General features: G+C 57.1%; 1 protein-coding gene and 1 long non-coding RNA gene across 2 annotated transcripts in view; both read left to right on the forward strand.

Annotated features, from left to right (window-relative positions):
• The first annotated feature begins 375 nt into the window (after window positions 1–375).
• Window positions 376–4375, forward strand: CEBPA (CCAAT enhancer binding protein alpha). Its single transcript, XM_025854678.2, has one exon. It carries the CDS (start codon window positions 1874–1876, stop codon window positions 2942–2944), a length of 1071 nt encoding a protein of 356 aa, XP_025710463.1. The 5' UTR covers window positions 376–1873; the 3' UTR covers window positions 2945–4375.
• A 6492-nt stretch (window positions 4376–10867) lies between these two features.
• The window catches only part of LOC112810618 (uncharacterized), a 22043-nt gene continuing 12236 nt past the window's right edge, over window positions 10868–20674 (forward strand). Inside the window, exon 1 of the long non-coding RNA XR_012376022.1 lies at window positions 10868–10989. This is a non-coding gene — a long non-coding RNA (uncharacterized lncRNA). The remainder of the gene's footprint in view (window positions 10990–20674) is intronic.

Raw genomic sequence — 20674 nt, forward strand, 5'->3', positions numbered from 1 at the left:
ACTTTTACTCCCAGGCCAAAAGCTTAAAATATCTCGCGTATGAGCTCTGGACCAATAATAATAATAATAATAATAATAATAATAATAAAGACGCAGTTGGGCCATTAATCATTGAGAATATGTTGAATAGGAACTTGATTAAAGCACAGTATGTGTTCCCCAGACGAAGTTGCTTCTTTACAGTGACCACAGTGGAAGCCTGGCCTCCCGGGGCCGGCTGTGCCTTTGCTGGGCGCCTCCTCGAGGGCTCCCGGGCGGGCTCTGGCGCCTTGCCAGGCTTGGGAAGGCCGCGGGCCGGGAGGGGGTCTTGACCTGCGCAGCCCGGCTTTTCTCAAGCAGGCACACCTCCCACCGGCACCCAGGCGGTGTCGGGCTTCAGCGCACAAAGTCGTAAGGGGCGGTGGGGACGACCTGCGGTCCCGGGAGGCCCCACGGGAGCCGGCGGCGGCCCCCTGCCCCCACCCGCGATCCCGGGAATAGAACCGCGAGGCGCCACGTGCCTGGGGAGACGCGCTGCCTGAAACCCCTTCCCCCGGCGGCAGTGAATGCGGAGGCGGCGGCCAGGGGGCACCCGGGCCTGGCCACCTTGTTCCCCAAGATCCCGGGAACCAAGCGCGCTTCGAACCATCGGCAGAGTTCTCCCAGTAGGTGCTCGGATTCTGGGACGCCCCGGCTCCCTTGGCAACCCCGTTCCTACCAGAATGGGCGGGGAGTGGGGGGAGACAGTGGATCCTGGTCCGGTTGACTGCCAACCCCGCTTTGGGATCGCCGTCCCGAGTCAAGTTCGCCCCCTCCCTCTATGCGCCCCACCTCGCCCCGGTACCCCAGCCCTGGAATCCAGCTGGGCCCGTCCCGCAGGAAAGAATTGGCGGCCCAGGGCCGGATAGCAGCGCCAGCCCCGCGCGCCTAGCAACCCTAGCGCCACGGCTAGGAGAAGTAATCAAAAAGAAAAAGTTTTCCAGCCCAAGCGGACTGACCGGCAGGGTGCTCCAGGCTCCCCGGCCTCAGCCGCCTCCCATTCCCTCCGCTCCTCGCGGGGTCCTAGCGCCCGGCGGTGCGGAGCCCGTGGGACCCCAAAGGACTGTGAGAGGCGGAGCGGGGGAGAGGTACTTCTGCGAGGAATCGGTGGGGTCGCCTGGAGATCAGAGATAAAGACGCAAAATCACCGCGCTCCAGGACGCTTCCCTCGGCCTCTCCGTGCAGCTGTGTGCGCTGGGCCACACGTCCCAAACTGTTCCCTGCCTCCCACCCCCGGCTCCGGCCCCTTCTCCACGCCGCCGCCTAGCAGAGACGCGGCTCCCGAACAGGACTAGTTCTAGCTTTTAAAGCGAGTCCGCGCCGCAGTAGCTCAGAGACCAAGACTGGCCCTCCACCAGCCTCCCGCCACCTCGCCCCCTCCCGGCCCCGCCCCGCCCCGCGCAGCGTCTGGGTGCTCCCGGACTCCCCGACCGTTGGCTGGAAGTGGGTGCCTCGGGGAAGCTAGAGGAGGGGGCCCAGTCACCGACCACGTGTGTGCGGGGGCGACAGCTCGGCCCAGGATGGGGCATCGCGCGCGCGTCCGGGTCCCGCTGGCGGGGCAGGGGATTAGTGGGCGTTGCGCCGGGGCCTCCCGGCCCGCGCCGCACTCCTGCCCCACTCACCACCCCCTCCGGGAGGCAGGCGCTAAGACCCAGGAGGCGCCGCTCCGCCGTCGGACTCTAAAGGGCGACGCCCCCGGTATAAATGCGGGGCCCGCGCGGGCCTGGCCATTCGCGACCGGGAGCTGCGCGGGCGCGAAGGAGTCGGGGCTCCGGGTGGGCGGTGGAAGCATTGGCGCCCCGCGCAGGCTGGAGGCCGCCGAGGCTCGCCATGCCGGGAGGACTGTAGCTCCCCCATGGAGTCGGCCGACTTCTACGAGGCGGAGCCGCGGCCCCCGATGAGCAGCCACCTCCAGAGTCCCCCGCACGCGCCCAGCAGCGCCGCCTTCGGCTTTCCCCGGGGCGCGGGCTCCGCGCAACCCCCCGCCCCACCTGCCGCCCCGGAGCCGCTGGGCGGCATCTGCGAACACGAGACGTCCATCGACATCAGCGCCTACATCGACCCGGCCGCCTTCAACGACGAGTTCCTGGCCGACCTGTTCCAGCACAGCCGGCAGCAGGAGAAGGCCAAGGCGGCTGCGGCCCCCGCAGGAGCCGGCGGCGGCGACTTTGACTACACGGGCGCCCCCGGGGGCCCCGGCGGCGCCGTGATGCCCGGAGGGGCGCACGGGCCCCCTCCTGGCTACGGCTGCGCGGCGGCCGGCTACCTGGACGGCAGGCTGGAGCCTCTGTACGAGCGCGTCGGGGCGCCGGCGCTGCGGCCGCTGGTGATCAAGCAGGAGCCGCGCGAGGAGGACGAGGCGAAGCAGCTGGCGCTGGCCGGCCTCTTCCCCTACCAGCCGCCGCCGCCGCCGCCCCCGCCGCACCCGCACCCGCACCCGCCGCCCGCGCACCTGGCCGCCCCGCACCTGCAGTTCCAGATCGCGCACTGCGGCCAGACCACCATGCACCTGCAGCCCGGCCACCCCACGCCGCCGCCCACGCCCGTGCCCAGCCCTCACGCAGCGCCGGCTCTCGGCCCCGCTGGCTTGCCAGGCCCTGGCGGCGCGCTCAAGGGGCTAGCCGCTGCGCACCCCGACCTCCGCGCGGGCGGCGGCGGCGCGGGCAAAGTCAAGAAGTCGGTGGACAAGAACAGCAACGAGTACCGGGTGCGGCGCGAGCGCAACAACATCGCCGTGCGCAAGAGCCGGGACAAGGCCAAGCAGCGCAACGTGGAGACACAGCAGAAGGTGCTGGAGCTGACCAGTGACAATGACCGCCTGCGCAAGCGGGTGGAACAGCTGAGCCGCGAACTGGACACGCTGCGGGGTATCTTCCGCCAGCTGCCCGAGAGCTCCCTGGTCAAGGCCATGGGCAACTGCGCGTGAGGCGCAGGGCGGCGGGACCGCCCTGGGCCGGCCGCCGGCTGCGACCCAGGGAGTGGTTTCGGGTCTCCGGATCTCAAGACTGGCCCAGCGGCGCAAGCCGGGACTAGGAGATTCCGGTGCCGCCAGAAAGCCTGGCCTGCCGCGCGTGCCCCTTGCCTTCCTCTGCGCCAGATTCGGTGCGTTTAAGATGAGGGATCAGGCGATGGTTTCTCCCTGCAGGAGAGAAGTGCCGTGGGGCTGAGCCGGGAGTCCTGGCAACTCTAGTATTAAGGAATAACCTTGTGCCTTGGAAACGCAAACTCACCGCTCCGATTCCTACCGAGTAGGGGGAGCAAATATGTGCCTTGTCATTTTATCTGGAGGGTTCCTGCCTCATTCCTGAGGCTGCAGGCTCCCAGGAGAGAAGGCAATGTGCAGGCCCATGGCAGGAGGAAGGTTCAGGGAGCAGAGATCCCGACAAGCCAGCCTTAGCCGCTCCTCCATCGCCTGTCCTTGGAAGGGAGGAAATACAGGGACTTGGAAGGTTGTTCCCCCAGTTCTACACGAAGGTGGAGGGTCCCTAGTTCCTTGCCTCTAATCTCCCAGCCTGCAACAGGCTGGGCTTCCCTGGGCAGAACTTACTTAGATGGGGGTCACCAGGTGACCGGTGGGAGCCCCCTGCCCCCAGTCAGACCAGAAAGCTAGGACATGGGTTAGCTCTCCGGACATGTGTTCATGGGAGTGGCGGCCTGGTGGCGCAGGGAAACCTAGAGCTCTGGGCGGGGGTGGGGGTGGGGGGGGTGAAGGGACCCTGGGACCATCAGCCTTGTACTGTATGTTGCCAGCATTGCCATACAAACATGAAGCACAATCTGTCCATCCCAGAGGGACCGAAGTTATGAGAAGCTTTCCAAATATTTTGCTTTATCAGCCGATATCAACACTTGTATCTGGCCTCTCTGTGTCCCAGCGGTGCCTTGTGCAATGTGAATGCGCACGTCTATGTTAAACCACCATTTTATTTGGTTTTTGTTTTGTTTTGGTTTTGCTCAGATACTTGCCAAAATGAGACTCTTTGTCAGCAGCTGCAGGGAGGGTCTGCGGCTCTCTTTCCTTTTGGTTTTTGGGGATTGCTTTTGCTCCCAGGGGAACCAAAGAGGTGAGGTGGGCTTCCTCTTTCCCTGGGGGGGGGGGGCTGGGGGGGCTGTGGGCCTCGGTGCCCTCCGGCCTGGGCCGCCCGCAGGCCTGTCCCCCCAGAGGCCCTGGCTCCTGGTCTGGAAGGGAGGCGGCCTCCAGCCAGCATGCACAGATCGCTGGGGCTGGGAGCAGGGAAGGACAGCTTGGTTCTCTCCTTTGGGGAGAACGTAGAGTTTCATGCTAGATGTTTTATGTATTATATCTATAATATAAACATATCAAAGTAAATTTTGGTGTCTTTTTAAAACCAGAAAAGCTACTTCCAGTGTTTTCTGTGGGCCAGGTCACATTTGTAAATAATCACTGCGTATTCTCTGGCTGAGATCCCGACTTTCATTAGCTCTCCCATCCTGAGCCCCTCTTTACATTAAGGGGGTGACTTCTCCCAACCAAGGCAAATAAATGGCAGAAGGAGGGCAGGCTCCAAGCTGAGAAAGCCCAAAGCCTGAAGAGAGAGTCTCCCGGGGGGCGAGTTTGAGGGGGGTTCACAGGGCCTTGGTGTGGCCTCTCCTGGGCCCCTGGGAGGAACAGAGCGACTCAGGGAAGGACACCTCTGCCTGACCTTGCCACAGGCTCTCTGGGACTTGAACAGGCCTGGCTGGTGGCTCCAGGCTCCGGGGGTCCTTCGGCCACGTTTGCTTCTAGATCACTCACAACTCTAGCTCTGTGGCAGCCTTGCTCATACCCGTCCTGCCTTCCCCACCAGCAGGACCCTGGGAGGGCAGGGAGAGGCCTCAAGCAGGAGGCCCCTTGGCCCCTCCCCACTTGCTCTGGGTTGTGTGGCTGTAGCCTACCCCAGCAGGGCCCCCAAGGGCAGCCTGAAGGCAGAGCACCCCTCCACCCCACCTTCCATACCTGCCCTGCCCCAGCCAACCAGCCGGAAGGGGACCCGCAGTGAGTGTGTGGTCCTTCACCCACACCACCTGGCAAAGAGCCAGCACCAGCACACACACTCCCCACTGTGCCCACCCTGGACCGCGTCCCCCACTCAGACGACTGCCCTAGGAGGACAGGCACCCCGGCGCCCCCTTAGCCGCAGTGATAGCCAACCAGAGGGGCCCACACTCACGCCTGATAGAACCAGGCCTGGCAGGAAGTAGCACAGGAGGCTGGCTGGGCTTTCAGAGTTGACTCTCGCTGAGGGTAAAAGGCAGACACTCTTCGCCTTCTATTTTCACCCCCGGAGAATTCACTGGAGCAGCTTACCGTGTATGCCAATGTGGGCTGGGACAGCTTCAAGAAATTACACACAACCCTTCGACCCTGAAAGCTTTAGTTTTACCTGCCCAGTGTGGTTAACAGGGGTGCCTTGCCCCCCTTCCCACCCCGGCCCCCGCCCCCTCTGTCCTGTGTCTTGCCGCCTCCCTGCCCATGGCCGCTCTTGGCCGAGGAAAGGCCATGAGCCCAGTGTGGAGGCGGCTGCCTGCCCCACCACCCTGGGAACCAAAGAGGCAGAGCCCCACCGCCTGCCTAAGGCCTAGGGCAGGCCACAGCTTGCTAGGCCCCAGCAAACCCTCTCTGAGTTCAGTGCTAATTCCAGTTTTTCTTGTTTGAGGGGGCCAAACCTCAGCCTCCCCCTTTGCCCCCAGAACAGATCCCAGGGTGAGCAGGGGAGGGCCTCCCCTCCTGCCTGCCCTCCTCCCTCTCCCCTCCCACTGCCTCATCTCCCGGGTTTCCTCTTGCAAAGCTGTCAGCCTACTAAGGGGCACCCCTCCTACTATAGACCCTGAGGTCCAAGGCAGACTTTGTTGGGGACAAGACAGATCCGACCAAAGCCAACCCTAGGGAAGGTATAGGGCCAGTGGGGGCCCCCAGGGGACAGAGCAATCGGCCAAGGGGAGGGGGCAGTGTGGAGCGAACCGACCCGGCATGTGCTCTGTGCCTGGCCAGAGGGGCCCCCGGGGAAGAGCTGCTCCTTGCCACCCACTGCTTCCTGCAGGGCCCCCATGGTTCCCCTCCTGACTGCAGCCTTTGTGAAGAACCACTCCAAGAGCCTGGCACTGAACACACCCCAAGTATTTATTGGATGCCTACTGGGTGCCGGGGCCTGTGCCAAGGATGGGTCACTCAGCTGGAGACAAACAGACTTGGCTCCTACTCTCCGGAGCTCACAGTCTTGTGGTCCCAAGATGTATTTTAAGGGTGACAAGTGCAATAAAGGGAAGCTCAAAGTGTGTATACACGCCACCAGGGAAGGCTTCCTGGAGGCAGCGGTCTGATCCAAGACCTGGTCATGGACCCAGTCCAACATGCCTGGATGCCTCTGCCTTGTACTCTCTCAGGAGAGGTAGCAGGGACCTCACCCCCTCGGTGGCCCACCTGAGCCTGGTGGCCCCTGAGATCAGTGCTGTTCAGAGGAGCCAGCCTCCAGGGAAGAAGCAAAGGTGAAACGGAGAGAGGGAAGTTCTCCTTTGCTGCCAGATGCCGCCTGATGGTTTAGCACTGTCACGGATGTCACCCTTATCTCCTGGATCTCCTGGGAATTTGTGAACGTGGGGTTTGGCCCTGACACCTGTGATGAGCCACTGGGACTAGTGAGGAGTGTCTGCCCCTCCCAGGTCTCCCGCCCCCTCCTTCCCAGGCAGGAACCTGCCAGGCCTCCTCCAGAAGCTGCTGATTTCATGGGAGGAGAGGGGGCAGTGGGGGAGAGAAAGGGAAGCCGGTCAAGGGAGAGCAGAAACCCTGACCTTGCTCATCCATGAGGCCTGTCCTTCCAGGCACCCACGGCCCTTCTGCAGACACGGGGTAGGGTCCTTGCCTGGACGGTGGCTCTGTCCCATCTGTTTATTTCCTATACTGGTGGGTGGGGAAGGCCTTTCTCGTCTTTTCCTTAAATAGAATTAAACCACCAGCACCTTTGAAAGATCTTTCTTGTCTCTGTGAAAGATGATACTATCACTCTTCTCTTGATGCCCCCCCCACTTCTCCCCTCCCCCAGCCCCTCTCTGTGCATGGAGCATTTGACGTAAGCAGAGACATAGGAAAGATACCAATTCACTATCAAAGCATCCTAGCCCCATCCCAGAGCAATTAAAAAGCCAGATGGAATCTCTGGGAAAACGGCATTAATAACGCGAACAATCTGTGCAGGCCGGCAGGGACCCAGGAGCTGCAGGCGGGGGCAGGGGGGAGGCTGGGATGCAGGAGCGTGAGCTCGCACCAATGCTTCAGCCACGCTGTGGCCAGCCCAGGATGGGGCCATCTCAGGGGGATGCCTAGATCTGGCTATAGCTGGGCTCTCCCTGCCAGCCCCCTGCAAGGCCCGCTGTGCATCCTGAATCCCGGTCGCTGCAGATGGAGCCAGACAAATGTGGAACCCATTACTCATGCAGCCACAGCCTCAGCCAGCCCCATTCTGGCACCCAAGAGCTTTGCTTCCCTTCACTTTTGTTTTTATTTATTATTTTTCTAGCCTTCTGGCCCCACCCACTAGGAACAGGACTCCCCACGCGATAGCTTCCAAACATCCCCTTTCTCTTCCTTCGCCGTGCCCAAGCCCACCGCCTTGCTGGGGAACAGCAGAAGATGGTGTTGGCACCCCATGGGGCCTGAACCCTAGAGGTCCCCCATTGACTGCAGAGTGGGTGGGCACTCAGAGCAAGGAGATCAGCTGGGCTCTCAGAAGCAGACATGATTGCTAGGGGAGCAGGGCACGGGGGTTCACACTGCCTGGCTGCCCCTCAGGGGCCCCCAGGGGCTGGACAAAGACTACAGAAAAAGGATCTGCTATTGCTCTGAAGCCCTCTCTAGGCAGAGCCAAGAAGTAGGACCCTTTTATTTTTCTTTAGGGAATGGAAGTAGTCCTGTTTTGTTTTGTTTTGTTTTGTTTTGTTTTGTTTTGTTTTGTTTTATTTTATTTTGTTTTATTTTATTTTATTTTATTTTATTTTATTTTATTTTATTTTATTTTATTTTATTTTATTTTATTTTATTTTCTTCAGACCATGGTTGGAGGCCCACCTGAGGCCAGCTGAAAGATAAATAGTTTTCTTATAGCGATCAAGTTGGAATAGAAAGTGTTTTTTTTAAAACATCCTTTGTGCTTTTTATGTGCCCAGAGAGCCACTTTCTGACCTTCATCTTCCCTGTCCCCACCCTCCACCTTCACCCTCACCCTCTCTGGAAACTGTTCTCCCCAAGGTCACCATGAACTCCTGGAGCCAAATGACGTGACCTTGCCTGGGATCCTGCCTTTCTTGGCTTCCTGCTGAATTTGGCCTGTGTCTGGCCCACGGCAGGCCTTCAACACATGTGTCTGAATGCATGGCTCTCTCTGCAACTCCTCTCTCTCCTTGCTTGAGAAACATCCTCACTCCCTCCTTTCCACGTAAGGGTCCACTGGGTTGGCCGGAGATCCTCCCGAGGGGCTCGAGGGACCAGGGTTCACCATTACGGGAGTAACGAAAGGCCTAAGAAAGGTAACCTATCTGGTTCTAGATAATCCTCAACACCTCTGTGTGATCCGTTTAGCACCAGAAGCAGGGGCTAGCCAGGCCCCAGGGGATGGTCAGCTCCACAGGGTGTATCTCTCCTCTTAGCCCCATTCTAGGATGACTGGCAAAGTCAATACTGAGGGACCGAGAACAGGATCACCAGTGGCCCAACAAGGTGGCCTAGGGCCAGGGCATGTCACCCAGTGATCCAGACAGGGCCTCAAGGAAGCCATCACAGCCTGTCCCAAGCCTTCTAGATCGGATGGTATTTTTGCACCTTGGCAAGTAGCCGCCAACCTCTCACCAGAAAGAAAGCCTCTCCTCCCTGAGCAGCCTTTGTCCCTTCCCTGCCAGCCACGGAGGCCTCAGGGAGCACCCCCTACCTCCCTCCCAAGCCAGCCGGAGCACTCTCCTGGTGCCCTCCAGGCCCCGAGCTGGTGAGGAAACACGGCTGATTATGGCAGCCCTTCTCTCGGGTCCGTTGGGCAATGGTCTCGGCTGGACGTGCGGCATAACCCTTGCCCAGAGAGCAAGGTGGTGTCAGAGGTGTCGGCCTGCCCCCAGAGAGGTGCTGTGACCTTCAGTGTCAGGTTCGGACCCGTCTGAAGTAGCCTCCCGGAGTGATTTACAATTTGCAAACACGTTTTATTTGATTCCTCAGTTTTGCTAGAGCAATTACAGTGACTAAGCATGACAAATCACTCCCATCACGGTGTCTACTCGCTGTTAGGAAATGTGTTTGCTTCACTATTTTGCCTGGTGCGGCAACATTTTAAAAATAGACTCATTCACTGTACTTGAAGGCAATTTGTTCCAAATTTTCCCACTAATTTGATTTTAATCTGATATTTAAAATTCGTGTGACCACATTCCCACTGATTTATAGGGAATAAGCCCTACCTGGCAGCAGTTTAATTGGCCTTAACCCAGAAGTCCACCGGACAAAGGATTTATCCCAGAACAATTTGAAGACACTGGTGTCGGCGATGCTTAAATGTACATCTAAGTCAGCATATGGCAAGTGCCACTGGCCTGGGGCCACAAACAGTGAGTGTGGGCTGAGGGCCTCTGCCACTCTCCTGCAGGACCCTGGCACATAGTAGGCCAACAGTCCTTGCTGAGCAGATGCATGGAGCCCAGATGTCCTGGCCTGGTGCGTGCCTGACCAATGCACAGTCGGGTTCTGGGGGAAAGCCCTTTGTTACTAGAAGTTTCCTCTTTCTCCCATCCCATGATCAGGTTGGGTCTTGGGAGGAGGGCCCTGCAGCTCCGGCGCCAGCTGAGTCCTGGCTTTGCCCGCTCCTGACAGTGTGGCCCTCACCGCGGCTCTTGATTTCTTAGAGCTTCTGTCTCCTTTTAGGCAAAATGTGTGCAAAACCAGCACCCCCGTCAGTCATCCAGTTGTTGTGAAAGGTAAACAGGCAGAGCTTGTGAGACACTTGGCTCAAGGTAATGAGATTACTGTGTGTTAGGGCAGGAGCAAGGTGGGTGGGGGAAGGCACATCTCGGTGCCTGAAAAGCCCCGTGGAAGGAGACAGTCGTCGGAATAATTAGGGCAAAATCCTTGCACCCGGAGTAACCAAGTTCCTGAAGTCATTTTGATCTTGCTTTGATTCCCACCCCCCCGCCAAGGGATGCCTTTTATTTGCTTAGAAGGCGCTTAATGAGATTCTCCCAGGCGCAGAGCCCTCCTGCCTGTGACCTTGCAGGCTGAGCACGGTGGTCAAGCTCTCCTTCACGGAGAGCACTGGAACCAGCAAGGGTGTCACGGGAGAAGATTCTTGATCCAAGGGCAGAATTCTCAGTGACGACTTCTGGTCATTGAGAGTGTTCTCACTGGGGCATCAGCCTCCCCAAATCCTGAAAGACCACCCCCCCTCACCAGCCAACCCTACAGGCCTCCCGTTAACTCCCTTGTATTTGGAAAGCTGGGACCTCGGTGAGCGCGGTGGCCCTGGTGTCCCCTTACCGGTGGCAGGAGAGCACAAGGATGTGCTATGCATTTTGGGGAGACACCTCCTGCCCCTTTGCCCACCCTCCGTTCCCCAGTGGGTCATCTCAACCCTTGGCCAGACAGCTGGTTCCCATTTGCCCGAGCTAGCTCGAGCCCAGGAAGTGAGGAGGGAGGCTGCCCTCCACCCTGTGGGGAGGCCTGATTGGGATCCCGGAGGGGTGAGGAGGGGCCGCAGAAGCAGGTGGGAGGAGGCCTGGGCCACGCTCACGCTTCCTTAGAGCTGGGGCCACCAGCCGGAAAGAGCTCTGGAAACAGGCCTTGCTCTTCCCCTTGCTGCCAGGAAGGCCAACGTGAGAGTAACTCAAGTTAATGAGCAAACTCCTCAGGCAAGGAAGGCAGGCGGCTCTCAGGCACCCCCGCCTCCCTGCTCAAGCACAAGACAGCAGTTGGATGCCCCCGGCCGAACCAAGGGAGGGCAGCAGGTATGGAGAGAGGCCAGGAGGCCTTAAATCATCGGTCGGCCGGGCTGGGTGCAGGGCCTCAGCAGGAGGGAGGGCAGCCACGGGCAGCGGGCGACTCCCAGGGGAGAGTGGTGCCGTGTGGGCACGGGCATGGGTGCAGGGGTGTGCGGTGTGCGTTCCAAACCTAGAGCTGATTCAGAGCCTTGTGCTGGAGGAGCATTCATGCCCAGGAGGGGTGAAGGGTCCTCCCAAGAGCAATTCCCAAGTTCACCAAAGCTGGACCTCTATTTGAGGAGTGGTCTCACCTGGGAGAGGTGGAGGCCTGTGAGTCACGGGCCAGGCCCCTGAGCCCAGGGGAGGTGGGGATGATGGCTCCCAGCCTGAAATGTGTCAGAAGCGCGATGAGCATCTTGAGTGATGCGCAGTTTATGTAATTATGTGGGGCAGTGCTGCTCGGGGTGTGTGTGAACCAAACGAGAAAGGAGAGCAGCGTCGTGCCTGGGTCTTCTACCTCCCTGGCTGCACCCCAGGCTCGGAGAGAAGCCCTGGGTCTCAGGACACGTGACAAGACAGGGCAGGGGCGGGATCAGCACCTGGGCTCCTATACATGTTGACCAGGGTGGGGAATAGTCTGACCCTCTCCACCCACAAATCCACCCAGGGGAGTGAAACGCTCATGTTTTCCTAAGACTCTCTTCTCTGGCTTTAGTCCACGACACCCTCCCCCTCCCCCGCCTCCACCCAGCATTCCTCAACTTAATTTACTTTAGTTTTTTTAATTTTTAAAATTAAATCAACTGCATATTGTTTGGAACATCTTGGAGATTTTCAGAAATTGGAATGGCATGTCAGAGACATTGCAGAGCCAGGTTTGGGGGCCCACATGACCCACCCCCCATCTTCACGCATCAGGGGATGGGAGACGGCTGCCGTTGGCGGTCTCGCTGCTTTCTCCATGAGACAAACCTCTGCGACTGGTACCCCCAAAGCACAGTGGTTTGGAGGCACCTGCTGCTGGGCGTGGTGAGAGAGCCAGAGAGCCAGGGTGGGACTGGGGCCTCAGTGAGCCTCCACTGTGGAGCTGCTCCCAGAACTCAGGTCCCGATGCTAGTTACACAAGGGCTTGGCCTGCATTCCCACCCACCGGGGGCGTGAGACCGTGTGTGTCCTGGCCTCGCCACACACCTGCTGTGTGACCAGGCGCAGGTTTGGCAGCCTCTCTGTTTGAGCATGTCTGAGAGGTGTGCCAGGATCCCCAGAGGCAAGATGATGAATGGGTGCCCCTTCAGAACAGAGCAACCACAAGAACCTGATCCCAGGACGAGTCACACCGAGCAGGACCAGGACCAGGCCTCCTGGAAGCCAAGAGGGGAACATGAGTCAGAAACAAAGTACCCGCCTGCCAGCCAGGTCGCTCTCCTGCCCAAGAGTGCTCAGGGGTGGGAGCCAGAGGACTGTAGGACCCAGGCGTGGGTGATTCCTCTCCTATCTCTGGAGCCCAGCTTCTAGATTCTTGCCATCCAGGTCATAGGTGGTGCTGGTGGCCTGACAGTGAGGGACATTAATGCTCCTTGGCCCATGTCGGAGGACCCCAAGGTGGTGCGGGCATCATCAAATCTTCTTCGGCTATGGCAAAGGGACATTCTAGCCTCCCCTCCTCCTTAAATCCTCCTACCCCAGCCAGGACTAGGCTGTATCAGCCAGCTGGTCAATGAGTCTCCCCCAAGTACCCTTGAGAGCCGAGACTGGAGACCAGCCATAGAACAGGGAGACTGGGGTCAGAGGAGAGAAGAGGCACAGTATCTAGGAAGAGGATGTCTCCATCAGCACTGAATCAGAGAGGGACAGAGGCCTCCCTCACCCCACCCAGCCATGCCACTGCACCCCCAGTTGACTGTGGAGGGACCTGGGGAATGGCATTCTGCTCTCTCCCAGTGACTGAGCAGTAAGGCCTACAGGAGGAAGAAGGAACAGGAGGATGCAGCTGGGGGTGAGCTGCAGAGGCAGAGACAGGCAAGAGTTGATTTTTTCACCCTTTTCTTGTGTCCTTTGCTACACCGAACTTGGTATTGTATGGCATCATGGCCCTTGGCCAAGAACAGACTGGGTCCAGAATATCCCATCGGTATCTTTTGAGCTCTGGGTTGTCTGAAACATGGAGTTCTATCACCAAAGCATAACTGACCACTAAATGGTTCAATGCATCCCTTCATGTATTCATTCATTGGTTCCAGAAAATTCTTACCTGTTAACACTTAAAATACTGCCTCTACTCCATTTCCCCTCCCTCTCTGCTCCCTCAGGGATAACATTAAACATATGTTAGACCCTCTCTTCCTCCTTGGCTCATGTCATCTCTTCCATACTCTCCTTTTGTCTCTATGTGCTACATTGTGATAATTTCTTCTGACTTCTCTAATTCCCTAATTCCTTTCTCAGCTGTGTTAACTCTGCTGCTAAATCCGTCTATTGGGTTTTTGACTTTGGTCATTGTAGTTTTCATTCCTAGAGATTCAGCTTGATTCTTTTTTCCAGATCTGCAATGTCACTTTTTACAGATTCCCATCTCCTGCAAGTTATTTTTAAGCATGTCTTATTTCTTTAAACATTATTTTCATAGTTCTTTTATAGTCAATAATTTGAAGTCTTAAGGGTCTATTTCTGTTTTCTGTTGGTTCTTCTTCTTTGAACTCATAGTGTCTTATTTTTCTTATGTGTCTGATCATCTTTGACTGTGTGCTGGTCATCGTTTTAGAAAAGAAAATGTTTGAAAGAAAAATTTGAGATTTAGGACAAAAGCACCTTCCACCAGAGAACATTTTTACTTGCTCCTGCCAAACACTGAGGAATACTGCTAGTCCAGAACCACCTTAATCAACCTGAAGGCTTGAGTTTCCCTGGCCCATCCAGATGAGACTTAGATTGCAAGATTGTATGAGGGCTGGTCTACTTCTGGTTCACCCTTATCCTGAGGGTGTAGCCCTTTGGAGTTCCACATCAATGTGGGATGGGATCTTATTATATGCCCCACCTGTGTGTGCCCTGGGGTTTGATATCTATCTCTTTCATTCCACGAGGCTGTCAAAATAGAATTCAGTCTCACTGGAATCGGAAAACACCTCAAGAAAAAAAAGTGGCTTTTCTTCCTGCCTACCTGTCTGGATTCCGTCCCCCCCCCCGCCCCGCCCCGCCCCATTTTGGCCTGGCAATTCCCTTTTATACTGTCAAGCCTTCAGTGCTTAGAGTATATATATATTTTTAAATTTATGGAGCATTTTTTAGCTGATTTTAGTGCAAGGTAGGCCCAAATAATCTAGTCTGCCATCACTGGTAGCTGGAAGTTCTCCCTTTAATCACTCAGTGAGTATTTTGGAGTGCCTACTACGTGCCAGGCACCATGCTGAGGTGGAGAAGGAAACCAGACAGACAAAACGGGCTCTTGGGGCACTCACAGACTCTCTAGGGAGACAGACTATAAACAGACAGTTACTCAATTGATTAGTTCATTCCAGTTGTGATGCATACTGTGAAGTAAGGAAGTTCAGGGGTGATGAGAAGGAGTCTTTGCCTGCTTTGTGGACTCAGGGAAGTTGTTCTTGGGAATGTGACTTTTAAGCTGAGATCTGAAGGTCGTGCAGGGATTTGAAAGTCATTGGGTGTTGGATCGAGAGAATCCAGGCAGAGGGAGCAGCGAACACAAACCTCGGAAGTGGGAAGGAACATGACATTCTAGGTACTGAAAAGTGTCCAGTGTGGTCACAGTGCATGGAGCAGGGTAGGAGGTGGGGGACAAGAGGTAAGGCTGGAAGTCAGGTGCATCAGACTATCAGGCTCTCACAAGCAGGGTTTCAGACTTTGGTCAACATCCCAAGAGCAACAGTGGTCACAGAGGGCATTGGGGTTGGGCTTGCTTATTAGGATCACTGTGGAGAAGTGTGGCAAGTGGATTATAGTGGGCAACAGGGCATTTGTGAGGCCAGTGAGGGGGCTTTAGTGGCATGGAGGTGAATGGATTCAAGAGATGTTTACAAGGTAAGAAGATTCACCACCAAGCTTGACCACAGAATTGTCCCAGAATGCCTCACCCAACCATGCTGATTATTCTTCATTTGCCCCCTGGATCCACACTGTACCTAGTCTCTGCCCTGGGAGTCTGGCTTGGGTGGGCCACACCAAGGGCCTCCTGTGCCTCTAGCCCCCTGTTGGGTTTGACCAATGGGTAGGCACCACAGACCAGAGGGAGGAGAAGGGAGAGATTGGGTGTTCCTTCTCTACTCTCTGCTTGCTTTAGCACCCCAACTACATGCCCCCCAAGGCTACAGTCTCTGTTGGTTAGCCTGTCCTCTGCCCTCCATGGGTCCAGTTCCCATGGGGCTCTGACAACCCTAGTGCCTTGCTTTGGCCCTTGAGCCCCATAGTGGGGACAGTTGCTGCTGGGGCTAGTCTCTGGAGACCTCAACATCCCTTCTTGATTCCCTCAACCCTCATCACACCCCCACAAATGGTTCCTTTGTTAACATCCCTTCACTGGAACCATTAGGGGTGAGTTTGGTTTTCTGCCAGGACCCCGAGTGATCACTAAACTCAGGGGGCGGTTTATGGTTTGTTTGTTTGTTTGTTTGTTTGTTTGTTTGCTTTAAAGAATCCGTGAGGCAAATCTGTCTGAGAACCCTGGAGGGGAGGCCAGTCCCTCGTGGCAGCCAAAGGGGTGGTGTCAGAGCCCACATGAAGGCCCCGCTGCTGTCTGTATTCTGTAAACAAACACCGTGTGTGTGCACAGCAAGCCGGAGCCAAATGACAAACATGGCTGTGACAATTTTATAGAGCCCCAGTATCAGAAAGGACAGAGGTAATTAGGAAAATTATAAACATAGCTGGTATCTTCTGTCTGGCCGCACAATCCGGGCGTGTGTCTGCTGGGGTGCTATTCAGCACCCGCCTTCAAATTCTGGTTACAGGCATGTCTTAGAAGATGTGTCCATGTGACTGAGGCTGAGGGCATCTGATTTCTGGGGTGCCTGGTGCCACACGTGGTTCTGGGAAAGACCCCAACTTGGCTTGGCTGCCAAGCTCCATTCCCTCCCTCTCCTCTGCCTTTCACTTCCCCACCTCCTGAGAGGAAGTTCGTTTCCCTTCACTTTCACTTTGGAGATGTGAGCTGCGAACACAAGCATCTACTCAGGGGTTGACAGATGCCAGAGATTTGTGTTCCCAGAGCCCTTGGGTTCATTCCCTCTCACTCCCTGCCTGCCTCCGGGCTGGGGCCTCAGACGCAGAGCTGAGTTCAGGGCTGAGGTAACCTGGATGGGTGGGTGGTCGGTCAGGGAAGGCCCCCCGAGGAGGCAGTGTTCAGTGGAGACCAAGGTGTCGAGAAAGATCCAGGCACTCAAAGGGCTTCTCCAGGTAGAGAAACAGAACAAGGTCCCAGGGGAAGAATGGAGTGGCTGGGGGAGGGGAGGGGCAGAGACCAGCTCCTGGTTTGCTTGAGACAGTCCTGGTTTACTCCCACTGTTTCAGCAGAATCGTTGATAACATCCCTTTTGAGCCTCAAAAAGGTCTCTGATGGCTTAATAAATGACACGGTTACCCTACTTCTAGGGCACAAGAAGAAATCTAGTTTTCATATATTTCAACTGCAATGGGAAGCCATTGGAGGATTCCCATCATGGGAGTGAGAATACCAGACTTTTTCCTTCATTCAGCAAATATTGGCTGAGTGCTGGTGTCTCCTTCGCTCCAGCACACAGCAGTGAGCCACACTCAGCACAACCACTGCTCTCCAGGAGCTTACATTCCAGTGCTAGAAATGCCGACAAACACCAAACAAAATTAACCGATTCTCCGCCGTTCTAGGTGCCCTCGACAGGTCAGGGTGCCCCGTGAGACAGAGAGAAAGACGAAGGCAAAAGAATGCCATGCTGGCTCGTTTTCTAAATTTAATCATTGGAACATCATAAGCTACTTCTCATGAAGTCTGCTCCCAAATTCACCCTTGAGGGTGATCGCCACAGGGAGCCACATAGAGTGTGGGTCTCACCCACATGCCCAGGCTTCAGTGGTTAGTGAGCCCGGCTGTGTGCTGGCTGCTCTGACTGGGTCCTCCTGCCAGTCTAGGCCTCAGCTCTAGCTAACCGGTCACCCACACTTGTAGAATCCCAGCTCCAATGGCCTGAGCAGAGAGGGGCACGTGATGCTGGCACATCTCACCAAAACTCCTGCCTCTGTGCCCGGGACTCAGGCATAGAGCTGAGTGCAGTTGGGAAGACAAACCATGAAGGAGTGTGGCTTCAGGCATGGCTGGATCCATCAGCCAGACTATGTTATCGAGAGTCCTCTGTCACCCCTGCCATCCTTCGTGTCAGCTCAGTCTCCTGTTGGAGGTTCCCAGTAACTCAAGGCCTCCAAACTGACACCCAGCAACCCAGAACAGAGCCCCAGTCTCTGAACAGTTCCATCTAAAGTCCTGGAATTGGATTCTGTTGGACCATAGGCTCATCACTGAACCAGCCACTGTACCCAGGAGGATGGAGGAGGCAGACTGGCCAATCCTGAGTCAGGCTCTTACCACCCCCGACCCCCAACAAACAGTTTGGAAGAGGGTCAGCCCCACCCACACTGCATGGAACGAAAGCAGGGGAGGGGAGGTTCTCCAAGGAAAATCTGGGTGCTGTGACTGGAATGAGAGAAGATGAGGCAGGCAAAGCAGCAGGTATCCGCTGTGCTGGCCACTCGCCCTGGGAAGAAATGGAACCTGTGCAGAGTGAACCTTCTTTGCCATTGCTTCCAAAGGAAAAAGCAAGTCCACGGTCCTGGTGGAGGAAGGTGGTAAGTTTCTGGAATCAGCCAATGTGATTCAGATCCCACATTTGGTCCTGACTTCTGCCCTGCCCCAGGCGGCCAGCAGTCTCTCCCGACGGGCAACATCAGTCCCCTGGGCCCCAGGCTGTCCACCGGATCTGTAACTCCAGCCCAAGGAGGCGGGGCTGCAGGGGACACGGAAGAGACTGCAGAGGGGGTCTAGGCAGAGCCTCTCCCTCTTGGTGCCACCCAACACCTGCCTGGGAGGAGATAAGGGGTTGAGAGCTATAAACTGAGGCCTCGGAAGCCAGGGTCCTGCTCCTCGGGGGCCTCTGGACCTCCGTGGCCCTGGCCCTTCTGAGTCCTCCAGCCCTTGGGGTGGGGATTCTGCCTCCTGGTCCCTGGGACCAGAGCTGGGCGGAATGGTCCTGGGTGGGGGGTGGGGCTTGCTGGCCACAGGGGAGGTTAGGAGAGGACTCCTGCCCTTCTGGCCTTGGGGAAGGCTTCCAAAGGAACAGGTTGCCCCTTGTACCCCTCATCACCTATACTCAAGGATGCTGCTTGATGGTGGGGAAGGAGAGCCTCCTGCTGAGCACCAATGGCAGGCATATGCTCTCTTAAGTCTTTCCTTGTATCCCGTCAGTTGCTCCGGGGCTGGTCCCACACCAGCCAGTCCATCGGATGTGGGGTGGGAGGCTCTCTGAGGACCTTTGGCCCTTACCCAGATTCTCAGACTGTGAATGGCGTTGGCGGGCGAGGGCACGACCCACCATGAGGCCACCACCCTTCACAGCCTCACTCCGGGCCCCGCCTAAAAGAATGGGCGGTGAAGTTAGGGAAGGAGAAGGGAGAGGTCTAGGAGGTGAGCAGCAAGGCCTCTTCTGGGAGGCTGACAGGGAGCTGCAGCGGCCCAGGCTGGTGAGCAGGGAGCCCCGCCAGGGCCCAGGAGGAGGGCTCCCTCTCAGTGTCTTCATGCCACAAGATGTAAAATAATCCCCTCGGCTCAGAAAAACACAATTTTATGGCTGTCTGACTCATTTCCCACAAAGCTAGGTTCACCCCCCCCACCCTACCCCACGTGTAGAGCTTTTGTTTTGAAAAATAAAAAATATGTTGAAAATTTCAAGATGACTTTTAGCCATAAATAGTTCCCTTCCTCACCCTAGTCCCAGGCCCCCCTCACCTAATTTCCCAAACACTGGTTGCCAGAGCCTTGAGGGGGACCCAGTCCAAGTGGGTGTGAGATGACTCTGGGCAACACAGCCCCCAGGGCCGGGCCAGCAGATGCCCGCTGGGCACTGAGATGGGCCAAGCGACCCTCCGGGGAGGTGGGCCTCCCTGGCATCTGCTGCCATGCCCCTGATTCTTCAGTTTTGGGGTCCCAGCTGGGCCCCAACAGCACCACCACCAACTCCTAGCCTTGTATTCTCTCCAGGCCTGGGTCCCTTTCCATAGCTTCCGAGATGCAGGTAATGTCCACTCGTGGCTCTCCATCCTGACACTCTAGGCGAGGGGGGGGGTCCACCAGGTGACCTCAGATACCCAGCTGGGACGTACCCCCAGCTCCTGCTGCTGCATTGCTCCTCCCCAGGTCGGTGAGGAGTAGCGCCAAGTCTCACTACCCCTGGAACACCACAAGGGAAGCATAGGGGTCCTCCGGTCCCCCAGATACATCAGGATTTTCGATTGCCTGCCACATACTGGGGCTTGTCCTCCTAGCTGCCCCTGACTCTGCCATTCCTTTAATTTCCCAACAATCCTGGACCACGGGTACTGGCAGCCCCGTTTCTCAGGCAGGGAACAGCAGCAGACAACACATGACCCGTGTCAGCTGAGGGAAGCCTCATGCTTCCTGCTGACTCCCTGACCGCCCAGGAAGAGCACCCATGTCAGAAGCCCAGGGCTCGGATGCAGGGCCACCCCAGGAGGTCCCAGTTTCTGGCACGTGGCATGGACACACCTGGAGGACACACTGGCCTCGGAGCTAGCCTCCCCTCCCCGCTATGCAGCTGCTGCAACTTGGTGCATTCAAGGCCCTCCACGCTGTGCCCAGGTGGTCCACACGCATCACCACCCCACCCCTCCACCCCTGTCTTCCGAGACGACAGCCTCTGGAAGCCTCCTAAGGGTCACCAAGGGAGGGGCAACAGCCTGCAGCCAGGCAGGGGCACCAACCAACACCAGCATGCATTGAACTGGGAACCCCAGCCAGGCAGGAACCTGCTACTCCTGAGCCAGGCACCCCAGCCCATGGACTCAGGCTCCTCAGATCCAGGATGAGACAGAGGCCCCATCCCTGACTGTAGTGAGCCCCACTGGGGTCCATGACAGTGAGCCTGTGGGCCTCTAGAGCAGGGCCTCCAGAGAGCTGTCCAGGCCGTAGGTCTGCCCAAGGTCTGCTCTGGGGTGCACCCCAGGTTCCTGGCTCCCCAGGGCTCTAGACTCCCACCTAGAAGCAGGAAGTAGCTGCAGGAAGAACAGCAGGAGGGCGGGGGTGTCTTACTCTCAGGGGCTCTGCCAGGAGGACCCTGGGGGGAGCTGGGGACGGACATGGAGGGGTATGGATTGGGGTCCCCCAGGCTGGCTGGGCCATGGGCATCAGGGGAAGGGCCAGAGGTGATCTGGACTTCCTTAACCGCGAGAAAAATGACTCAGCTAAATTGAGGAAGATTTCCGTTTCGGCAGACTACTTTTTCCACTATGGTAAGAGCTTTTACCCACAAGCTCCAGAGGAGCTGGGTACCCCAGAGAAGGGTTTGGGGAGTTTCGATTTGAATAGTCATTGCTGATTCTTAATCATTATTTTGAAAAGATAGCTCTTGGTTTTCCAGCAGGTGGCTGGGTCCTGGGGAGCGAAGCCAGTGTGTGTGTGTGTGTGTGTGTGTGTGTGTGTGTGTGTGTGTGTGTG

Source organism: Callorhinus ursinus, unplaced genomic scaffold (assembly GCF_003265705.2).
Source record: "Callorhinus ursinus isolate GAN/ISIS: 27379988/994484 unplaced genomic scaffold, GSC_fseal_2.0 scaffold61, whole genome shotgun sequence".
Lineage (NCBI taxonomy): Eukaryota > Metazoa > Chordata > Mammalia > Carnivora > Otariidae > Callorhinus > Callorhinus ursinus.

Excerpts from the sequence above, each read along its gene's own strand:
- CEBPA (XM_025854678.2), top strand. The coding sequence starts at position 1,874 with ATGGAGTCGGCCGACTTCTACGAGGCGGAGCCGCGGCCCCCGATGAGC.